This window comes from Fukomys damarensis, unplaced genomic scaffold (assembly GCF_012274545.1).
Source record: "Fukomys damarensis isolate Sample0158 unplaced genomic scaffold, DMR_v1.0_HiC HiC_scaffold_4, whole genome shotgun sequence".
Classification (NCBI taxonomy): Eukaryota; Metazoa; Chordata; class Mammalia; order Rodentia; family Bathyergidae; genus Fukomys; species Fukomys damarensis.
In genome coordinates, this window is record NW_022900916.1 from 19311033 (window position 1) to 19330542 (window position 19510).

Genomic DNA, 19510 nt, shown 5'->3' on the forward strand with positions numbered 1-19510 from the left:
CATTCACATTCACAGTTATTGGAGAAAAACATGAACTAATTTTATCATTTTGTTGTTTTTTTGATGTTTGATTCTTTCCTAATTCTCAATACCTTGTCCACTGCTCTATGTGTAGCATTCCTTTAATTTTGCAGTATATTCTGCAGTGCTGGCTTAGTGATCATGAATGTCTTTAGTTTATGCTTTTCTCGGAAGGTCTTTATTTCTCCTTGAATTCTGAAAGATAGCTTTGCTTTTTGTGATATTCTAGGTTGGCAGTTATTTTCTTTCAGGGCTTAAAATACATCATTCCATGCCCTCAAGGCCATTAGGGTTTCTGAGGAGAAGTCTGAAATTACTCCAGTAGGTTTGCCTCTATAAGTAATTTGGCATTTCTCTCTTGCTGCTTTCAATATTCTTTCCCTTGTTCTGTATTCATGCCTTTTTTATTATAAGGTGACATGGGTAGGTTCTTTCATGTTCATGCTTGTTTCATGACTCCTATACCTGGATACTTGCATCTTTCCCAAGATTTTGGAAGTTTTCTGATATTACTTTATAAAAGAGATTTTCTATGACATCAGTCTGACCTTTGGCACCCTCTTTTACACCAAAATTTCATGTTTGATCTTTTAATTGTACCCCAAAGTTCCTGGATATTTTGTTCATAATTTGTGAGGAGCTCTGTTTTAATGTCTGTAATTAGTAGATTCTCAGGCTTATTTTCAGGCCCTTAAATTCTGTCTTCTGTTTGGTTCTGTTGGTGAGGCTTAAATTTCCTGTTTGACTTATTGTGCTTCACATTTCCAGGATTTCTGTTTCTTGCTTCTTCTTCAAAATCTCTCTCTCTCTCTCCTTGTTGAATCACTCATTCATATTCTACATTGTCATCTATTTATTTCATTCAGATTCATTTGTATGTTATTTGAAGTCAGTAATCATTTTCTAAATTAGTCTTTTGAATTTCTTGTCTGACATTTCATCTACTTTGATATTTTTGCAGTTGCTAATGAATTATAAATGTTTGGAGGCATCATGTTGCCTTGTTTTTAATAATTCCTGTGTTTCGATATTGAGATTTGTATATCTATCGGGATGGATATCTCTTCCACTTTTATTTGAGGGTGAACTTATTGTCCAGCCTTTTGGGGGCAGGCTTGATCCCTGGTACCACCCAGAAAGAAGAAAATGAGTCACAGTAATTTCAGTGACACAATAGGAAACCAGATATTGAAATACATTAAAACTACCTAAAATGAACAACCTAGCCACAATTAACAACAGAAGTCAGCAACAATAATATAGACTCAAAGACAATCAAACTTTGAATATTGTAAAAACCAATTAAAAGCAAAAACTATGCCACAATGATAATACAAGAGATTTCAATAATAATAGAAGCACAAAGGCAAATTAGATCTTGATAAACAATAAATATCTACTAAAGTAAACAACTGTATCACCATTACTGCTACAATGCAAAAGAAATGAGCAATAATAGCATAGATTAAACTAAATAGCTAAAAAGAAAAAGAAAAGAAGATCAAAAAAGGAAAAAAAAAGAAATGAGTCTAAAAAATTCTTCCACATTAAAGTGTTTGGGTCCTGTAGGATTAGAATCCAAAAGAAAGGGGCGGGGATTATGAATCAGAACTGGGAGCTGTTGTGCTTCTACACCTACATTTTGCTGTGTGAATGCTGAGTCCTACCCTGCCTTTCCCATTGGTCAGGGTCAGTCAATGCTATGTTTTCTGCCTCAGTGGTCTATTGACTCCAGGGGCCTTTGTTTGTTTATCTCTTTCTGTGCACCTTGAGCCACTGCTTTCCCCAACTAGCTTTGAGACCTGTGGGCTCATGAGAAGCCCCACTTGCTCCAGCACCCTCTCTGTCCAAACACCTCAGGATGTGGCAAATATTCAAGCAGAAGCATATTTCTTATCATGTGGGTGGGTGGGTAAAGCAAACAGATCCCTGAGTTCTGTGCTGAAAGGCAGTGAGTGGAGCCAAGCAGTCTGCAAGGCTCTATTCCAGCCCTTTGAGAACCAGGCCCCTCAGAAAACCCCATGTGACTGGCCTGGGTTTTCACCAGAGAAGGCAGGAGCACAGTATCATTCACAGCCTGAGGTCACTGCTACATAAACGCTTCAGAGAGTCTGTGACTAGTTCAGCCTTCCCACTCAGACGTGTGCTTGTTCTGTGACTTCTGATTTCTGGAGTAGCTCAGTCTTAAACAATAATGCCCTTCTCAAAATGGCTCCTGATTATTTCATTGCCAAACATAGCAGGGGCTGCAGTGGATTTCTTAACACTAGTCTGCCATGCAGAAGGAGTCATTTGGAGTGTAAAACCCCATACTCACTTTGCAGCTTACCATAACTATGGGTTTTTCTTGGGACTAGCACTACCAGCTGTTATTTATCACTGGAGCTACTGGTCCTCTCCCATCTGACACTGTGCTTGGGATGGGCCTTCCTCTTTAGAACCTGGGGTTAGTGTTCCATATTGCTTCATTTTTTTTCTCTGCATTATCTTCAATTTCTTCATGACCTTTAGCTTTACCATTAGCTTTCTTGATTCTCAGAACTCTCCTATTTCTCTTTTTTAAATTATTATCTTCCAGAAGTCTCCATTCTGGAGAGGCTATTACCTGCTGCTGGCTTCTACTCTCCCATCTTATTCTTTCCTAAAGCAACTATAAAACATTTCTTAAGAAAACATTTCCCCCTTTTTTTTAATTTATTAAGTTTATTGGTACATTTTAGATATACAATATGATGACATTCATCATTGGGAATTTGTGCCTTTACATGACACATCTTGGTTCTTATTTTTTCCCCTGCCCTCCTTTCAACCCCTCCCCCCTTCCCTATTTACCAAGACTTGGTTTCCATTTTGTCCTTTTCTCATATCTATTCCTTCCCCTTCTTTCCTTGGCCCTACCACTTCTACTTCCCTTCCCCTTAAAAAAAAATAAAAGAAAGAAAAAGAAGAAAAGAAAACATTTCTCAGGGGAACAAGATTTTTTAGGGAGTTAAAGGGTCTATTTGAACAATTTGTTACATGTTAAAACTCAATAATTTAAGCAAACTTTGTTATAAAACAACAATCAGAGAGTAGTAAGCAAGGTTGGCCCAACAGTGGCAAACAGAGTTATGCCCTGAAGCAAGGTACCTGGTCCAGACCTGAGTAGACGCTGCGCTAACAGTCAAGGGTAGATGTGAGCACAGAATTGTGTCAGGCCTGGGGAAGAGGCAAAATGCCTTGTCATTCTTTGTAGTCCATCTTAGCAACATGGCATCCATAGTGTTACTTATCATGACCATTATAGTGACATCTACTTAAAACCATGGAGATGTAATTCAAGTTATAATTGTTCCATTGGAGCATCCTGTCACAGGCTCACTGCTTTTAAATAGAGGAAAATATTGTGTCCAATGACCAGAAAAAAAGAAAAGCGTCTTCTGAAGACTTTTTTTTTTTGTACCAGGGATCTAACTTGGGTCCTTGCGCTTGCCAAGCAGGCAGTGGAACCACTGAGCTAAATCCCGGGCCATGAAGATTTTTGATAGTGAGGTTTTACAAATCAATCAAATGTAACCAATTTGGTTTAAGATATTATACAGAAAAAAGTTTGCATTTACTAGACTACTGGCATTATTTGTAGAGTAATGTCCTCAGATTAAGTTTCTGTGAGCCTCATTTCCAATCCCAGATTAGATTCAGCTCATTAACTAAAGTGAGAAACCCATGCATTTTCAAATGTTGTTATAATTTGTGTCTTTTCAACTTGTAAAACCTAATAAAAATCTAAAGCATTGTTACTATTATTCCACTCCAATTACAACTTCTTCAGAGGGTGAGAAAATAGCCTGGAGGGTAAAGCTCTAATCCACTCCAGCATTGCACCCTGTGCTGGCATTTAGGAGAATTGCCAAGTGATTGCCCAGGAGACACAGGGCTAGGAGCTTCAGGGGGGCACAAATCCAGCCGCAGAGCGCAGAGCGAGGCCCTGCTAACTGGAATGCCTGTCTTCAGGCAGTCAGTGCCCCACCTCTTCACTCCAGGAGGTCTACCTTTCCACACCCTCCCTGCTCTCGAACCTTATTCTCCTTATTTCACTCAGATTTTCTTTATATTTCGTGAAGCTCCTTGATAGGAAAGTCCACTTAGACTCCTACATTTTGTAATTGTTCAGGCCTGCTTCCTAGAGTGGGACTTTCAGGAGTTGCCCCTGGAATAGAGATTCCGTCTTTTAGGAGAGGGTTTCCCGTTTCCACGGAAATGCTCTTGGACATTCTTGCCTCTTTCTGTCACCAGTGGCCCCTCCCTCTGCTGGTGACAAAAAAGGCAGGGGTGAAGCAGCATACTGAGGCACACAGTAGGACCATGATTTTAAGGGGCTTCATTTGAACCTGTCCCTGTAAGGCCCATCAAAGTGAGAACACCTCTTCCAACTACAGAGCGATTCATCACATAAAAATAATCAGCGAAGTTATTTAATCATTAACTCAAAGTTAAAAGGTTTTGATCCTTCCACTCTCTTCACCTTGCACTCTCTGTTTCCTTTTAAAACCAAAGGTGATTTCAATACTCCATAAAAGTACGTATGGTGGCTCACAGGTTTCATTTAAAATGAGATGGAGGGTAGGGACAAGGGGAAAAAATGAGAACCAAGACCTGTCATGTAAAGGAACAAGATCCCAATAATGAATGTAACTGTACTGTATACCTAAAATGTACTAATAAACTCAATGAGGAAAACAAACAAACAAACAAACAAAAAATAAAAATAAAATGAGATGGTGCTAACAATGGAGACACTGACTGGTCTCAGTAATCTTGGCCCGGGACTTCAAATTCTAGGTGTCTGATTATGGAGAGCTGAGCTTCTTTTCACAGGCTGTTTTGTACAGGGTTCCCCTCTATTAAGATAGATAAATTAATCCCTTATTAATCACATCAACTTTCCTCAGAGGTGCCTTAAGAACATCAGGGTCCACTTAAATAATGATTTCAAAGCCCAGCTTTAAAAGTTTCAAAAATTTACTGGAGCCAATTATTTAGATGACTGTATCCATCCTTTCTTTCTTCCTTCTTTACTTCCACTTTCTTTCTTTCTCCTCTTTTCTATCGTTCAGAAGTAGCTTCTCACGTTTGACTCGTGTGACTCATGTAACTCAATTGTAAGGTGGTAGAGACATTTTGATATATTATTAGGTAAAATGTAAATTGCGTAGACTCTGAATCCCAAATTAAGATAAGCAAGACAGAGCTGGCGCCACTGAGGTGTACTCTATAAGTAGCCTAGAGGGAAGGTGGATTAAATAGTATTAACCTATTGAAAGTGAAAGTGTAAGCAGTTTTGCTTCAGTTTCTAAAAGAATGTGCCCATACATCATAGAAGGCTTTCAGAAGATTCAGAGACAGGAAACTGGTTTCATATCTTAGAAACTTAATTTATGGTAATTTTAGTAGCATCCATCCAAAACTCATAAATCCAAAATGTTAAATGTTTACAGTATATAAGGGGGGAGGGTAGAGAAAAAGATTGCTTCCTTCTACAATTTAAGAGCTAAGGGGGAAAAAAATGAAAGATAATAAAGATAAAGTGCCTTTCCAATGATTTAGTTCAATTTTTTAAAGCTTATGTAAGCAGAGGCTGGGCTAGCAGCTCGGTTTTCTGACTTCGTGTCACTCAGATTTTACACTAATACAAGATGAATGTAGACCCACAAGAATATAGAGTTTTCAGTGTGGTGACACTGTTCATAAGTCATACAAAGTAAATCTAAGTTCGGTGCTCTGTTTAACTGAAGCTATGGTTTTAATTTTACACAAAGAAATTACTTAACGAGGAATTCAAAGATACAGTCAAGAAAGGAAGTGAGACGGTGACGTTCTGTGAGGGAAAAGACAGGGCGAAGAGTCCACCAAGAGTAATCGCCATCGCAAAATGTTGGGACATTTTCCTCCAACGTCGCAAGCAAAGGCAGGCTCGACTTCCAGCTGCTATAATGTAGTACAGGGTAATGAGGTGTCAGATGTGTTTCCCCAAGACAGTAACCACAGAGCAGCCTTCTGGGTTAAAACATTTGAGACTTTTTCTTCCCCCTAAGTTCTCATTAAAAGCAATTGTGTTTTGCTTTTATATGTTTCAAGGATGCCCATTACTTTCTCTGGCTCAAACTACAATACATGATCCCTGTGGATCTTTTTAAATCTGTCCTATTACTGGTTTCATATACATCCGTTCTATTCCCCATCCTGTAGTTATAATTATTTGTTCCCACTTTGAATTCTGTCTCTTTCAAGGATAAAACTCAAACCATTTTTTTGTCACTTAAGAAATCTTGAAAAATTTCTGTTCCATTTTCCTCTCACTGCCCCCAGTATATATGTATTTCCTATTCCTTTAAACGTCTTTGTTGCTCCTAGCTTTACATTTTTATGCCTTTCTTCGCTCTCATAACTTTTGTTTGTTATGTACCAGGTGCCTTCCATGGCCTGCTTTATGTCGTTTTAATGTTCACGCTTTCCACAGGGAATAGTTAGTTATATATAAGGATTTTATTAACCAGAAAAAAATTATACAAAAAAATCAGAATGCTTTATTGTCCACAGAGAAAATCCAGATTATCGATCTGTTTTCAGTTTTTTCACTAGTTTATTGTCATTTAAGTATGCCTCTCCCAATCTTCTTTATGTTGCAAACTGTGCATTACAAATATTAATCCGCTTTTCCTGGATCTATAGTGCTTAACATTATCATGCCTTGATTAAGCTTCTCTGTACTTTATGAATAGCAGGACTCTTAACCCTACAAGGCACAGTAAGTGAGCCTCCGATTGCTGAGGAATGTTGTTGGGCAGTAGCTAGAGCCCTTGCTGTTACTGCCATCTAGTGGACCTTCTCACTATGTGTAATTTTGGGGGAAGGATTTTCTAGAAATCGCATAGAAGCAGAATCCAAATAGCTAAAGATGCCCAACTAAAAATGATAAAAGCTTTATTGCACACTGCTGTCATAATCTTGTTCAATATTATCTAAGTGTTAATAGGTGAAAGACTTTACTTGAAAGTAAGACTCTCACGACGTCTAGTTAAAAGCTTCATCTACACTGCTTCCGGGGTGGCTGTGATGGCAGGAGCGCCAGAAGCTCCCCTGCACCCACATAGCTTCCTGCCTCCCCGGTCACTTCATGGAGAGTCACGTTTGTTAGGCGTTCCAGCCCCCGTACTCCTGGATCTCAAGTGTTGCGTCTGGCCACAGATGGACAAGGTGCTGAGCTCTGCTCCTACTCAGATCCGAAGCTGGGGCCGGCATTTGCACATTTTGAATTATGTAGTGGTGTGAAGTGGAGAGAGAAAGTTCTCCTGGGACTGTGTACTGCATCTCTGCGTCCAAACAAGCACCCGGGGAACTTTGAGACTGGAAGAGAAGTCCTACGTGATACTGTAATCAAAAGCAGCACCAAAATTCCCACAGACCTGATGATACCTCATTCTTCCTTTACAAATTTACTGTGGAAATTGAACGTTCTTCTCATTTGTGGCAGATTTGGGTCAACGATGTGTCATCAGCACCTAGCACAGTTTTAGTAGATCATAATAGTACTTAGTAAATACTTGCTGAATGAATGAACTTAGCAGACAGGAAAATTAAATGCTGCTCTGAGCAAGTAAGGATTTACCGGGTCCACTGGCTTGATGTAAGGTGGTTTTTCTTGTCTGTGTTGTACATGGATTCCTTAATTTCTCTTGTTTTATCAAGTGATAAATAAAGCTTTGAAATCTGACACCTTATTTTGGATTCTTCCTTTGCAGGTCTATACCAAAATCCTTTGTGCCAATATAACTTGTACCGTTTGTATATAATCTACCACCTTCCAGGAGTAGAGCTACTTGACAGAAATCGTAAGGACAACTCTTTATTGCAGAGAAGTACTGGAAAGGCAGTCTTACAGTGCAGTAGCTTAAAAATGCAAAGTGCTATTGAAATTTTATCTGTGCAAATGAATACAATAATTGTATTTGTAAATGAATAATTGTCATTGAAATGGAAACCTTTTTAACTATTTTTTAGATATTTACTTTATGAGATTTCCCCTAGTTTAGGAATGCATGTTTCCATCCCACTGTACTAGAAAAGCCATGTAGCTGGGCTACAGGGTCCTGCTTTTGGCATTAACATGTCAGATGCCAAGTCATTTATTCTCTGGCACCTTAGTTTCTTATCTCAAAAATGAGTGAATTGGACTAAGTCTCTTAAGGCCTATATATGTTATAATTTATTCTCTTTGAAATTCTGTAAAATTTTATTATTTAAAATGACCTAGTTAATGATAGCTTTTTATAATACATTTTCATACATTAGAAATAAACTACTATATTTGGTTTACATAAGCCACATATATATTATCAATGTCAGTACATCACGCTGTACATTTTAAAGACCTATTTTATCTCCAAATTTGAGCATTCTTTTTTTGGGGGTACCAGGGATCAAACTTGGGACCTTGCGCTGCTGAGGCAGGAGTCAGAACCACTGAGCTAAATCCCCAGCCCTTGCATTCTTCTTCCTTTGTTTGTTTGGTGATGCTGAGTATTGAACTCAAGGCTTCACTCATGCTAGGCAAATCCTTGGCCATGGAACAATATCTGCACCTCTTAAATGTTCTTCAGTTATTACTGAGCTACTTCTATGAGATACATCAAAGCCTTGTGATGATATCTCTCCTTCTCAGTAGCCCTTGGGAAATAAAGGGATGTGTCATTCTGGGATGTCACTCATCTATGGCAATGTGTTAGAAAGTGCCCAGGATGCATTAGACTGCAGGATTGAGCTCAGCTTTATGATGGGAGGAGCATGTAATGAGGGTTTGTAAGATTATAAAAATAGCTGAAAGTAAATCTAAATTGACAAGATATTCACATAACCTACTTCACTTAAATACATTTTTGAAAGCCTTTAATTCTGTTTTGAGTCACTGTATATACATATATATTTACAATCCAATGCTATGTTCTAATATTACTTTTTATATTTATCAGAAGTTACTGAAAAAGAAAGAAGATCAATGATTACCATTTTTAACCACAAAAAGGCTCATACCATTCAATCAATTGCATTTGGAGGAAAAGTAGATGCCTCATGGAATCCTAAATTGCCATTAAAGCACAAACCAGCCCAGAGACTGCCTTCAGGTATTTTGAAAAAAAGAAAAGAAAAAAAAAAGTAAAGTTAAAAGCTTTAAGATTTCGAAAAATTTGATCGTAACTAATTTACAATGAGTTAAGTACCTATCTAGCAAAATAATACATAATTACTTTGGATTAGTCATTCCCCATTGCTGGGACAAAATACCCAAAAATCATAACTTGAAGGAAAAGAGGTTTATTTTGGCTCACAGTTTCAGTGGGTTCATCCCATGGTCAGCTGGCTCCAAGGAAGAAATAGGAAAGGTTGTGGCAGAAGGAAGGAGCTTATGCTATAACAGCCAGGAAGCAGAGAGAAAAAGGAAGGAATCAAAGACAAGACCCTAACCTTTTAGGTTGTGCCCTGGTAACCACCCTCCTACCAGTCCTCTCCTCCTATCATCTACAAAAGGATTACAGATCCACAAAAAACTCCCCAACTGCAACAATGAAGGTCAGAAGACAGTGATCTAATGTCTTTAAAATGAGAAGAGAAAGTAGTGACCAGCCCAGAACTGCATAACCCTCTAAATTATTATTCTACACTGAGAAAGAAAGGAAAAGGAAGAATGAAGGCAAAACCCAAGCCTTCTTCCACAACTCTCTATTATGAAAATGTTCTAACAGGAAAAAGGTGAAAGAGTATCAAATGCTTATATCTGCCTATGAGGATTCACCAAATTCACCAGCCTCCCTAGATGGAGCTTTGCCTCTTTTTGCAGAGGCAACTCCTCATGGCTCATTGGTCATCCGCAGACACAGGAACCGGAAACCATCCGTGTGCTGCTAACCCCGGAAGTGTTTCAGAAACAGACATCGCAGCCCTTCCCTCTCAAGTAATGAAACACTGAATTTTGTGCAAACTGAGCTCAGGTTTCTCAGAATGTCAAAGGAGGAAGTTAGGAAGATTCTTATTGGAAATAAAGCGAAGAAAAAAGGCTCCTGACTTCTGCCGGAGGAGACTCTGAAAAGAGAAGTTTCACATAGCGCCTTGGTCCAGAACGTTTTATGGATAAGTGGAGCACGGGAATTGCTCAGTTGTTTAGTGGTCACTAATCACAAGCAGCACTCTGCATTTAAAATGACCAACTTTTTATCTCTAAAAATACATTTTAATTCCAATTTTAGTTTTTAGGTGTTGGTTTGTTTTTTTGGGGGGGGTACGGGGGATTGAACTCAGGTCCTTGCGCTTGCAAGGCAGGCCACCGAACCACTGAGCAAAATACCCGGCTTCATTCCAATTTTAGTATAAACTAACTTTTTAGTTATTTACCTTTATCCAGTTACAAAATATTAAATGACATGTGCAAGACTTGGTGGCACATGCCTGTAATCCTGGCATTTGGAGGCTGAGGTAGAAGAATTACAACGAGTTTGAGGCCAGCCTGGGCTACAATACCCAGTTCAAGGCTAGACTGGAATGTATAGCAAGACTCTCACAAAAACAAAACCAAACACTTTTTTTAAATTAAATGACATCAAAAACTTTTAACTAAATTTATTACCTTTTAACACAGTACCATTTAAGTAGAATGTATTTGTATATAAATGTACTTCACAGGTTATTAATGCCCAGTCTTTAATTTTTAGAGTTACATTACCTGGATTGCATATTGTTTAGGCATATTTAACCATCGTGACACAATTACATTACAATCACATAGGCATGAGTCTGAAAATTTCACCACCATAAACAACTTTAGTCTGGAAGACATCAATATGATGAGATGTTTTCCAAAGTTTTTCATCCTTGAAATACTGTATACTTAGGAAACACGAGTGTATTTCATATACCATGAGGTTAGCAATAACTATCATCACAGCTACATAGATATCTTCACATATACTGTATTTACTTAGCTTTACTCTTAAGGCAAAATTGAGACTCCTTTAACAGGTTTACAGGGTGTAACTGCACTGACAAAAATTAAAGAACATCTTTAGAGCTTCTACCAATTTAGGAAACAGACTTACATATTTTGGATTTTACAAATTTAGGATTTACTAATCACAAGTGGACTTATTATCCAATATACAAGTGTATCTCATTTATAAAATGTCAGAAAATTTAATCAGTCAATAAATGTAGATCATTTTAAATGTCAGAGCCAAATTAGAAGAGATGACAAAAATTTTGATCATTTTATGTCTAAAGTATATATTGTATTAAAAGGAAGGACCTATTAGTTACTTTGTATGAAACTTATTTAGTCTTAACTGTATAAACTTAACTTTAAAATTTAGCCTCATAGCATGTATTCTTTTTATATACATTCCCAGACATACAAGTTATCTCATAAACTAAGATAATAGTTGTTTATTCAACCAATCATAAACTCAATATGGAAAACACTTTACAAGCCAACATTTAAATATTCTTTAACTCTTAAAAAACTCAGTCTATAGTAACCAAAGGCCTACCAATAGAAAATACAAGGAAGTAGTAAAACATGGAACCTTTGCTTTTTAATCTAGTCTTGTAAATTTAACCAAGAGCATTTTAATACATTTGTGAAAGAGCTGTAATTAGTATGTCTTGGGCAGCTCTGATTTGAATTCCACTGTATGATGTTAAATAGCTAACCATCAATGGTACAAGCCACCAGATGGGTCAGCCAGGCATGTACCACCAGTGGTACAAGCCAGTAGGAATATGCTAATATGTTAAGAACACCTTATTGCTTTAGACATAGCTTAACCTTTTAATTATAGCACACTTAGATATATCATAGCTATTTAATAACGTTTGTTGGGGTGTGCCACAGTCAAACTCTTAGAAAAACCAGAGAAATACCCATCAGTGGAGAAAACTGAAAAAATCAATTCAGGCAGCTGCTCTTTAAACCACAGAGAAATTAACACTCTTAAGCTATACATATTATCTTTAACCAAGGAAAACTCTTATAGCACACAAACAACAGACATTGCATTTATAAAACCAGTTTTTGTTAAAACATTATCTTGACTAGCCAACAACCTGGATGGAAATACGTTACCACCTTTAAAGACACCTTTACCCTTACCAACGAATTTAAATTAGCCAACTGTTAAGCTACATAAACAATTGCATAACATTTGGGCTAATATCATGTGTGCTATTTATCTGTACCCTAACTTTGCAGAACTTTTGGTGGACAATATGTACCTGAAAATTAACACACAGAAACATACACATTAACTAATCATATATAACCTTTATGTTATCAGACCCTAACATTTTCACCTTTAAGCCTCATGTTAGTCTGATGTCTGCCAGCTTTTCTACCCTTTAATTTTTTCGGTGAATTAGGTTTCCCTAAAAACCTATACAACTGCTTTTTGGAGGAGAGAGTCCCAAAGAGCCTCAAAAATAAAAAGGAAATTAATATGAGCTTAAAAAAACTTTAATGAAGCAGCTGCCAGTGCCTTACTTATTTAAAACAATTTAATAGGCAGATGAACCAATAAGAAATATATGGAACACACAAAACAATTACTTTTAAATCAGAGTGCATGCTTAAGTGTATTGGCCAACTTGAACTATAAGAATTTTTTATAGTTTTAGTTTTATTACTAGACTAGTCAGAACTTTCCCTAGCGGGTAGGTGAATCCTCACAGAAATCTCTTCTAAAAAGTTAACACCAATAATAGTAGGAATCAGAAAAGGAAAGAGAGAAAGGCTCCTCTACATCCCTGAAAGCAAGGACTGTTTTAAGAAGATTCTTAGGTTTAGGACCTACCTTAATCTTTAGAATAGTTACCGCAGCACCATCTCCTCAGGGCCCTCTGTATTAGTTTCTACTGGGAAGTGCGCCTTTGAAAGTCACAGCTGTTTCTTATGTAAATGTTCTCTCCTGGGACAGACCATCAAAGATATAGTGTTGTGATTTCTTTGGCAACTATTTTTCCCTTTGCCAGGGGGTGCTAAGTCCAGTCCAGGTATGGGTAGAGAAAAAAACAAGTACCTGGGGTTCACAGGAGTCCTAGCTCTTAAGTATGTACTCCAAGGAAGGAGGGAAATCTGAGTTCCACATCAATCTTCTCAGTACTGATAAACAACATGGGAGAGGAGGTGTCCTGGTTCTGGCCCCGTCTCTGTCTCTAAGGCGACCCTTAGGCCTGACCCCATCCAGTGGTAGTGGCGGTGAGCTGGAGATCGGGGAGAAAGTGAGGCTAGAGCTGGACTACTACTCTTAGTGCCACCTGCATCGTATTTCCTCAGTTCTCTTGATTTGCAGGACCTGTACACTTTCTCAGTCCTTTCTCAGCCCTCCCTCAGTTAGCACATCTCTGAGTACAGAACTTGGATGCCAGGCTGACCACATGTTCTAGAGAGAAATCATAGTGAGAGAGACGTAGTTCTTGGCTCCCCTCATAACTGCTTTGTCTAAAGCTGCCATCAAATCATGAGGATCCCTGAGACTGCTTTCTGTTCTTTAAGCATAATCATCTGTGCTATGGTGGGCCTCATTTAAAAGTCAGCAAGCTCACCCTACCCAAGTGCATTCCTGGAGAGGGAGGAGAAGAGAGTGGAGATATTCCCTAGTTCCCAGTCCTATCCTAAGGCAGACAGACAAATCGGGACTAAAACTTTCTCATTCATTTTTTTGAGAATTTGAAGATTAAATCTAGACCACTTTTTAAGAATAAGGCCCCAGAATAGGTCAGAGGAAATAGATGCAAAATGTGGGTTGCATGGTGATATTTTACCCACCCACAAAACACAGGGTGACAAACTCTCATCCCTGGAGACATAAGATGCACACCTCCTTTGCAGCACCCTCCAAACGGAGCCCTTCTGCAACTCTCGGAAATGAAGGCCCACTTTATTCTAGAGTTACAGAACAACTAGCGAGGGACAGTCATGAGCCAGACCCTGAATGGTCACAGGGAGGACACGCCACTTCCTCGAGAGATGGAAAACCAGGTCACTCGAGAGAGTCCTGCAATCCAGCAGCCACAGGGAAGCAACAGGCAGGGGAGACAGATCTGCCCTGGAGCAGATGCTGCTGCCAACTGCAGTATTTCCTGGGAAAAGGGCAGGGGATTGGGAAGGCAAAGGAACTTTACCTAAGGGAAGAGGCATAAGGCTATCCAGCAAAAACGAAACAAACAAAAAAACAGGCCAGCATAAATCTCATCTACCTGCTGAGAGAACCATGGTGAAATGGGAAAATCGAGGGAAAGATAAACTCTGTCGGTCCTCTTACTTCCTATGAATCTCGGTTTGCTGGATTTAAAGTCCAGAGGAACTGCCGATGTGACATAGTAATTAAAAATTATTATTTATATAATTTTGTATAAACCCAAGCTCATTGTCTACCAAATTTGGGAGGGGGGAGGTACAGGGGATCAAACTCAGTACCTTGCACTTGCAAGACAGGCGGTGACACCACTGAGCTAAATCCCAGGCCTTTGTCTACCAAAATTGATGAAGAAATTTGAGGCTAAAAGGAGACGTTTAGGAGTGTGAATATAAGAAATAGTAATAAGAAAAAGCTCTTGGCAAAACCCATCAAGAGGGGAAGAAATACAACATGCTTTCTGTCTTGGCCTTATATAGACAGGCAGAGTAAGAGGGGCTTCTTTCAAAGGAGTTGAAAAGAGTTCAAAAAGAAACTGGTTATCTTGCATTTCTAACTCTGGTGTGAGGTAGAAAAGAACTGTCAACTAACTTAGCATACCTCCTCCCTGAGAGGAAAGGTCTTTGCTTCCTTTTTTACTGTAGCTTTTATCTTTCTTCTTGTGTTTACCTTGTGTGCTAAGCTTGCCTTAGCTGCTTGGATTCGCTCATAACCTAAGTGGGCTATTCTATTTTTTTTTTTATCTGACCCTATTGTTAGGCCTGACTGCCTACATATGATAACTAAACTTCTACACTACCAATCTATAAAGAGACATTATGGAATATTTACAATGAAACATGAATACATTTTTTAAATATCTACCAGCGGTCTCAAAGACTGCTAGATTTCCATCACATTTGCTCTTCCCTCCAAACAAGACAGAGCTGTAGGTCCTGTACCCAGGTGGAGGGCAGGTCAAAGAGCCATGGCCTGTGGGCAAAAAGCAAGAGAGAAGGGCAAAACCAAAATGGAAATCAAGGCAGACTACTCAACAAATGGCAATTCACCACAGAGTAGGTCAGTAAAACCCTGGGGAGGACAGAACACAGTGAAAACTAAGCTAGATGCTGGAGGATCCAAATCTCAGGAAACCAAGTCTTGAAATCTCTGACTGCAGTTAGCTCTAACATGAGGCTCACTCAAGTATAGATGCACAAAGGCTAAAACAGGTACTGCAGGTCAGTGAGAGGTCTGGAGATGGTTTGGGATAGAACTGAGAAATTGTGAGAGTTGTGAAGACTCAGGAATTTGTGGAGTAAAAACCAACAGTAAACAGAGAGCTGCCATGTTGCAGAACTCTACCAGGTGACATTACATAAAAAGGGATGACTCCCCCTGCCCCCTGCCCCAGAGCTGTAGCAGCCCTAAACCAAAGAGAAAAACTAGGACTATTTTGTAAGGACACCTGTCATGGTTTAGCTCTAGAATGTACCCCAGTAGTCTCTTATGCTCAGAGGTGGGGCTTTTGGAAAGTGATTAATTAGGTCATGGTGGCACCATACTCATCATAGATAAATGTGTTAGGCTCAACCCGGTGGGGCCTGCTTGGAAGACATGTCACTGAGGACGTGGCTCTGGAGGATGTATCTCCTTCCCCAGTTCCTCTCTTTTCTTTCTGCCTTCTGGCTTCCCTAAAGTGAGTTGCTTTCTTCCTCTAGGCCCTTCCACCAAACCTTGGAACCCACTGAGCCATTGGCAAAATTAAACCTCTCTCCTCCTTTAAGTTGTGGGTATTGGATATTTTGTTCCAGTGATGGGAAAGCTGACTAATATAACAGCATACATGAAAAGATTTCCTAGAAAGGTTAATATCTAAAATGTAAATTAAATTTTAAGGTACTGGAAGAAAATACTTTTATAATCCCAAGATAAAAGCCAAAGCTTCACACCAAACTCTAAAGTCATAAAACAGAAATTTAACTACATAGAAGTGAAAGTTATGATATAACATGGAAACAACATAATTAAAACACAAGATTGGACAAAGTATTTGCACCATTTATCAGGCAAAAATTAATTCTTAAAATTTTAAAGGACCTTTGCCTATCAATTTGAAAAGTCCTGGAATAAAGTAACCAAAGACATAGAGATACCATTCTCATCCAACAGATAAGACAAATTGTTTTTTAAATGAGAGGAAAAAGAGCAGAATTCATGTTGATGAGAACATAAACTGATTCAACTTTCTTGGAAGACCATATGGCACTAGCTATTAATATATGAAAGTGCAAACTACTTGATATAGCAATTCAATTAAAAAGCTATCCTACAGATAAATAAATAAATATATATATATATATATATATATATACACACACACATATATATACACACACACATTTTAAAATAAAAGCTAATGTAGTAAACACAATGGTTATTCATGGGAGGAGTATTAATTTATGGCATATTTGTATAATACAAACTATTCCATTATGGAATTATTCCATGATATATTGGTGTAAAGTGTTGCAGAGCAATATAATGTGGAGTAACAACAAAATTTTAAATCAACAGCAAATCTCTGTGTATATGTATTGTGTGAGTACACATGCACATACACATAGACAGAAACACACTCAAAACTCTTTATAGTGACTTTTGTGTGTGCCTGGAATTGGACCAGGGCCTTGCATGTTCACTTGTACCTAATAGTGATGCCTCTGATAAGAGGAATTGGAAAGGTGAAAGGGAAATTTCACTTTTTACCTACTGTTTTCCTTCTCATTCACATCATTGTAAAAGAAAGGGGTTCTTTTACAATTAAAAATGTAAAAAAATTGGGAAACACTATTGATTACATCAATATGGATAAGCCTGGAGAACATTAAGTGAAATAAACCAGACGCAGAAGGAAAATTACTTGCATATATTACTTGCATATATAAAGTCTAAAACAGGCAAACTCTTAGAAGCAGAGAATAGAATGGTGGCTGCCAGGGGACTGGTGAGAGAGAAATGAGATGTTGGGCAGAAAGGGCAAAGTATCTGCTATGCAAGATGATAAAATTCTGGTGATGTACAGCGACTATATTTAATAATGTTATATACTTGAAATATGCTACAAAAGTAGATCTGAAATCTTCTCATCACTATACATCTACCCCAAAGAAAAACTAAAAGATTAAAAACAGTGCAGTGATGGGAAGGCTACTTGGCTTGATTATAGTGGTTATTTCACAGTATGCATGTCTACCAAAATGCCTAGTTGTACACCTTAAATATGTATAATTTGTATCTTTCAATTTTAACTTAACCTTGGAGGGAAAATGTAAAGAGACTAGGGAGATCAGAAAAGCCTGGGAGACTTTAGCCAGTCACATGTGCAGGAAACCAGGCCATGGATTGGCCCAGGGCTATGTGCTCTGCTGCATGTGACTGGTGAGGGCTCATGCATGGACCCTGGAGGCCCAACAGGTGCTGGTCAGTTCTACCTCCAGCCAGGCCTTCTGGAGAAGATAAAGTTAGCAATGACAGTCTGGAAGATGTCTTAAAAATGGCAGGCATCTGCTCTAAATCTAGGAAAGATAGTGATTCTTGTGATCTGGAGTTTGTTTGTTCTCTTTCTTTGAAGTTCATGCCAAGAATCTGAGTAAAATGGCCCTAACTACTCTTCTTCATTTGGACTATTCTCCCATTCATAGGCGCATATACATATAAGAAGGAAAAGGTTCAACCTCTGAACCTCAATACCTTCATTTTCAAAATTCCCACTTGGATTCCACTGAACTGATTAAGTGTTCTCTTCTCAGGGTTTTGAGATTTGTATTGTGTTAATAAATTTGCTCCAAAATCTAAGGCAAAACTCACCATAACTAAGAGAAAATTTCAAGTATCAAGAAAATATATTAGGTATTAAGGCATTTTTGCTAACTTGCTTGAAAACAGAAATTACAGCATTGTTCCATTGTTTTTAAATGCAGAATTATTTGAAAAATACTAATCTCGAATTTTTTGTTTTAGACTTTGCATTTGCAGATAATGTAGACAAGTAAGTGTTTTCTTAAATTTTACTTTTATTAGATTATTTCATAATTGTCATTCCTTAAATTATCACTGCTTTCTAAATCAGATTTTAATTAATTACAAAATGACTAGCTCTTTAATAGATGAGGAAATGGCTGTTTTTCTGTAATAAATGAGTTCCAGCTATGTATTTATATTTGACATGTTTAAGGTTCTTATATGGTAATTATAACTCAAAATAAATTTCAAGGTGTCTTAATGCATAAAGAAACTTAGTAACTATTAGCTGTTCCAAATGAGGGTCGTTATTTACTTTTCCTCTAAATATATTCAGTGGGAGCAATTATTATGTAGATTAATATTTTATATTCACTAAAATTTGCATTTCAAAAGCAAACACTTCATTAACTATGGGAGATATTTCAAAATCATGAATATTGATGAATTTAAAAATAATTTTCATTGTTGCATTTTTCAACATTCTTTAATTTACTGAAAAATATTATCATGCAAATTTATAAAATATGATATAAACAGTAACTTTATAATAAAATATACTTATTATATTAATATGCATAATAGCTAAAGTATTTTAATTATCTCACTTAACATCATTTCCAAAAGTATATGCATGAGTGTAAGACTGAAACTATAATAACAGACCCCCAAATATATTGATACTCTATTTTAGAAGTAAACCATATATACAATAAAAGTACTGTCACTTAGCCTGAAATTCATTTCTCAGTAGTCTACAAAGTATTTGACAGTACCACTATACTACAGACAACACAGAAAATATGGTATTTATTTACATAAAAATTCAGGTTGATCAAATTGATTGATTGTTTTCTGACATAACTGCTACCCTTGCAGAACTGTATTTGATGACCCAGAAGATGCTGTTTTTGTAAGATCTTTGAAGAGGTCAGTGATGACTCTGACCTCCATGAACTGGGACACAGTTCCTACACAAGAGGAAAAGTACCTTCAGGAGGAAGGCACGGAAACTGCTCAGATGCTCACAGTAACACTGAGATAATCCCTGGCATTTCCAGAAATCCTACTAGTGTTCAGTTGTATATTAAACTTCCCTGTGACTTAGCATATTATGTACATATTTTGCTATGGTTTGAATCTTTTTTAAAAATTTTTCTTTCTTTCTTGTGGTACTAGGGATCGAACTCAGGGCCTTACGCTTACAAGGCAGTCATGGTGCCACTGAGCTAAATCTCTGGCCCTGGTTTGAATCTTTTAAAACATTCAGA

The 19510-nt window shown here is 37.7% G+C and overlaps 1 protein-coding gene across 4 annotated transcripts in view; it reads left to right on the plus strand.

Annotated features, from left to right (window-relative positions):
* Lrrc72 (leucine rich repeat containing 72) overlaps nucleotides 1-19396 on the plus strand; it is a 65907-nt gene extending 46511 nt beyond the window's left edge. Inside the window, exons 6-9 of one of the 4 annotated variants that reach the window (XM_010643340.2) lie at nucleotides 7803-7892; nucleotides 9033-9182; nucleotides 18240-18267; nucleotides 19119-19396. In XM_010643340.2, the coding sequence (XP_010641642.1) occupies nucleotides 7803-7892; nucleotides 9033-9182; nucleotides 18240-18267; nucleotides 19119-19284 (434 nt within the window). In that variant the 3' untranslated portion in view covers nucleotides 19285-19396. Of the gene's footprint in view, nucleotides 1-7802; nucleotides 7893-9029; nucleotides 9183-18239; nucleotides 18268-19118 lie in introns of all 4 variants that reach the window. The other 3 variants (XM_019210538.2, XM_010643339.2, XM_010643341.2) reach the window with 3 other exon arrangements.
* Nucleotides 19397-19510: the final 114 nt, after the last annotated feature.